Consider the following 3,290-nt stretch of genomic DNA (forward strand, 5'->3'; position numbering starts at 1 on the left):
TAAAATTCTAGAAATGTTGGACGTTTTAAAAAAAAATTGGTCTCGCTTACTTTTTAACTCTTCACAAATCAATGCGACGCACTCGTTCTAGATTTACATCACGCAAGTGTAGACCGACAATAAAGTCCAAGTCGTATAAACACAGGTGAGCCAACAACCACTTGCAATAATTTAGTTCTTTATCCTTTAATGATTTATTCAAATATGTCACTTGTGGCTCACAAACTCATAAGTCTAACTCATTAGTTGACCCATGACCATTACCTATCTCCAAATTTTATCCTTTCACTACTATCCAAATCTCCTAAAACACACAAAACGATGAATAAAGTACTGCTTTCCAAAAGCCTTACATAGTACTGAACATATAATATGTTTTAGAAACCACTTAACCATATTTTCTTATCGAGCATACCTTTAACAATCATCTACTTAAAAACTTTCCCCTCCTTTGCCTAAGACGTTTTTTTTTCTTTGCCTAAGACTTTGCTATTAACATTATCCTTTTTTTGCTTCCTCCACCGTCGATCTTGCTGGCGCCGCCGCCGCCATTTCCATCTCGGTGGCCAACGCTTTTTCTCTAAACTTCTTGTAGATATCACTCTTGTAGAACTTCCTGGTCCGGATCACCAAAATCATCGAGACCAATACACCAAACAAAGTTACCGTAGTAATTATAATAAAAGACAATTTAAAACAAGCTGTGCCTGTGCAAGTCAAATCTCTCCCATCAATTCTAGGTATCTTTAACGCATTGTTCTGCTTCTCGGCCTCCACATCGTACAAATAACCCGCCACCCGTACGTTTAGCAAGTAAGACCCGATCGGGCTTGCGACCGAACCGAAGTTATACAATGTAGAGTAGTACTTAAGCCCGAAAATCTCGGAGATGATAGCAAATAGTAACGGCCATTGCGCACCAAAACAAAACCCTATGATGACCGATGCGACGTAGAGTCCACCAGGGACGTTAAAAGCAATAAGAAGGTGACCGGCGCAGGACAAGAGGAGGATCAGTGTGAGCATCAAAGGCCTTGGGAATCTATATTTGATCAAGAAGATCTCAGAGACCACACCTGAAACTACACGACCAAAGTAGTTCCATATGCTTACGAGTGACACAAACGTGCTTACACTTCTCTTTGGATAACCCAATGAGCCTCCAATTTGACCCAAGTTGTCTATAGCCGTCAAAGTCCCTCCCACGCCACAAATGGTCGCTAAGAACAAAATCAACATGTCCACACTAAACAACGCTTGCAAGATAGTATAGTCATCTCCTCTCTCCGGTGGGATAAACATAGTCGTCCAACACGACGCCGTTTTAACACTCTCCGCCTCCGTTGGCCTTTCATTATCATCTTTGACTTCGGATGAGTCTAGGTTTGGTTTCTCCGTGACGATATTGATCGGTGCTGGATCGTTTAAGGCGACTTGTTTATCCGACCAAAGCTTCTTTTCTTCCCATACGACAACTATGATCGGTAAAACAAGCAAGATGATCACCACGGCTGCGCTGCCTCCATACTCACTCCGTGTAAAGCCGGAGAGTTTGTCGGTGATGATGGCCACCATGAGAAATGTGGCGAGCCCGAGAGATATGTAGAGGAAGTTATAAAACACCTTTAGCTCATTTGTCTGTCTCACCACTTTCATATTCCTTATTGTCCTCAAGAAAGCAAACGAGACTGCTGCAGGTAACCAACCTATATATAATACAATAACTCGTACAATTAGTCTGGTTTTCAATACAAGGATTTATTCATTATTCAAAAAAAAAAAAGTTTCTTAGTTTCTGTTTTTCCCTTTTCTTCAAATCATATTCTATCCAATGGGTTAATCAAGAGCGTATAATAATATCCAGTGTTTAAAAAAAATCTGTATAGTGTTTAAACTCTTAAATAATCAGTAAATCAGTCATAAATAAAATGATTTTTCTAAATATGAACGCTCGTCTAGGAACTAATGTTTTATAAATCATCTAATTACAGCTTAACAATTTTTGGAACATTGATAATAATCATTGAACTCTGTTTTTATCTGTTTCATATGATTAACCACATCGTTTGATAAATTTATTTAAAAGTTGTACTTACCAATCATCAAGATGAGAGATTTGGTGTCTTCTCCATAAAAGGCATGGTAGAGCTGTGTAATAATGGCGCCACTAAGACCAACATACCCCTTAAGAATCCCCAAGACAACACCACGTGACTCCGGGAAGTTCTTAACGCACGTGACAAGCGATCCAGTATTAGCAAACGACTGTGAGTTGGCTCCAACGCAGATATAGAGACACATATGCCAAACTTGAGGCTTCGAGATTCGTTTTGTGACGGCTAGCCAAATCATGAAGTAGCCAAAGAAGTTAAGTACAGCTCCTATTATGAGGATGAACCAAGGAGGAGTCACCTCGTTGATTAGACCTGCTAGGACTCCAACGTTGGCTCCTAGATCTTTGAAGAAACTGAGGAGGTTAAGTGTGGTTTGGTCGTAGCCTAAGGTTTTCTTGATATCGCCTGAATAGAGACTGAACATGTAAGTGGCTCCAGCCGCCGACATGATCCAGAGACTCCCAAAGAACATAAACCATCTTCCGGTTAGGATTTGGATGGTTAAGCTCTTCATTGAGCCGCCGGGAGTTGCAGCCACCATTTTTTGTGTGTTTTAGGAGAGAAGTGTGTGTTCGAGAGGGTTGCTTCTGGTTGGAATATATTAGCCACGAAGTGTGCGTGAAAGAAGGAGAGAGAGAGAGAGAGAGAGAGAGAGAGAGAGAGAGAGAGAGAGAGAGAGAGAGAGAGAGAGAGAGAGAGAGGGCAAAGAACGTTGTTGTTGTTGTTGACGTTGACTTGTAGAGTAAATAGAGTTAGAGCGGGGAAGGTTGGACGTAGAAGCTATGCTTTATCTTTTTACAAATATTTATATAGATTTTATATTATGGAAATGGCAATTAATTCAATGCATGGAGTGGATGATTATCCTGCTAAAGAATTTAATACCTAGAAACATGACGTAGAAAATTTTGAAAGGATGTTGACTATATTAGGATGGAGAAGAAAAGAAAGGTAAAACTTTTACATTTATGGAATCATATAGAAAATATATAGGTGGGTGGGGACTACGGTTAGAAGGGTTGACTGAAAAATACAGATATAAGGTAATTTTTAACATATTAACAAATTTAAATGTCTAAGAGAATCTACAATGTATTAATAACAATTATGAGCTTATCAGATAAATTAACACTAAAAAGCGATTAGCCTATCATCAGGACCTTTATTTTATAAACT

General features: G+C 39.2%; 1 protein-coding gene across 1 annotated transcript; it reads right to left on the reverse strand.

Annotated features, from left to right (window-relative positions):
- Positions 1 to 322: 322 nt before the first annotated feature.
- LOC106392306 (protein NUCLEAR FUSION DEFECTIVE 4) lies at positions 323 to 2,884 on the reverse strand. Its single transcript, XM_013833120.3, has 2 exons — positions 2,097 to 2,884; positions 323 to 1,706 (listed from the first exon to the last, which is right to left on the reverse strand). Exons 1-2 carry the CDS (start codon positions 2,653 to 2,655, stop codon positions 499 to 501), a joined length of 1,767 nt encoding a protein of 588 aa, XP_013688574.1. The 5' UTR covers positions 2,656 to 2,884; the 3' UTR covers positions 323 to 498.
- Positions 2,885 to 3,290: the final 406 nt, after the last annotated feature.

Source organism: Brassica napus, chromosome C4 (assembly GCF_020379485.1).
Source record: "Brassica napus cultivar Da-Ae chromosome C4, Da-Ae, whole genome shotgun sequence".
NCBI lineage: Eukaryota > Viridiplantae > Streptophyta > Magnoliopsida > Brassicales > Brassicaceae > Brassica > Brassica napus.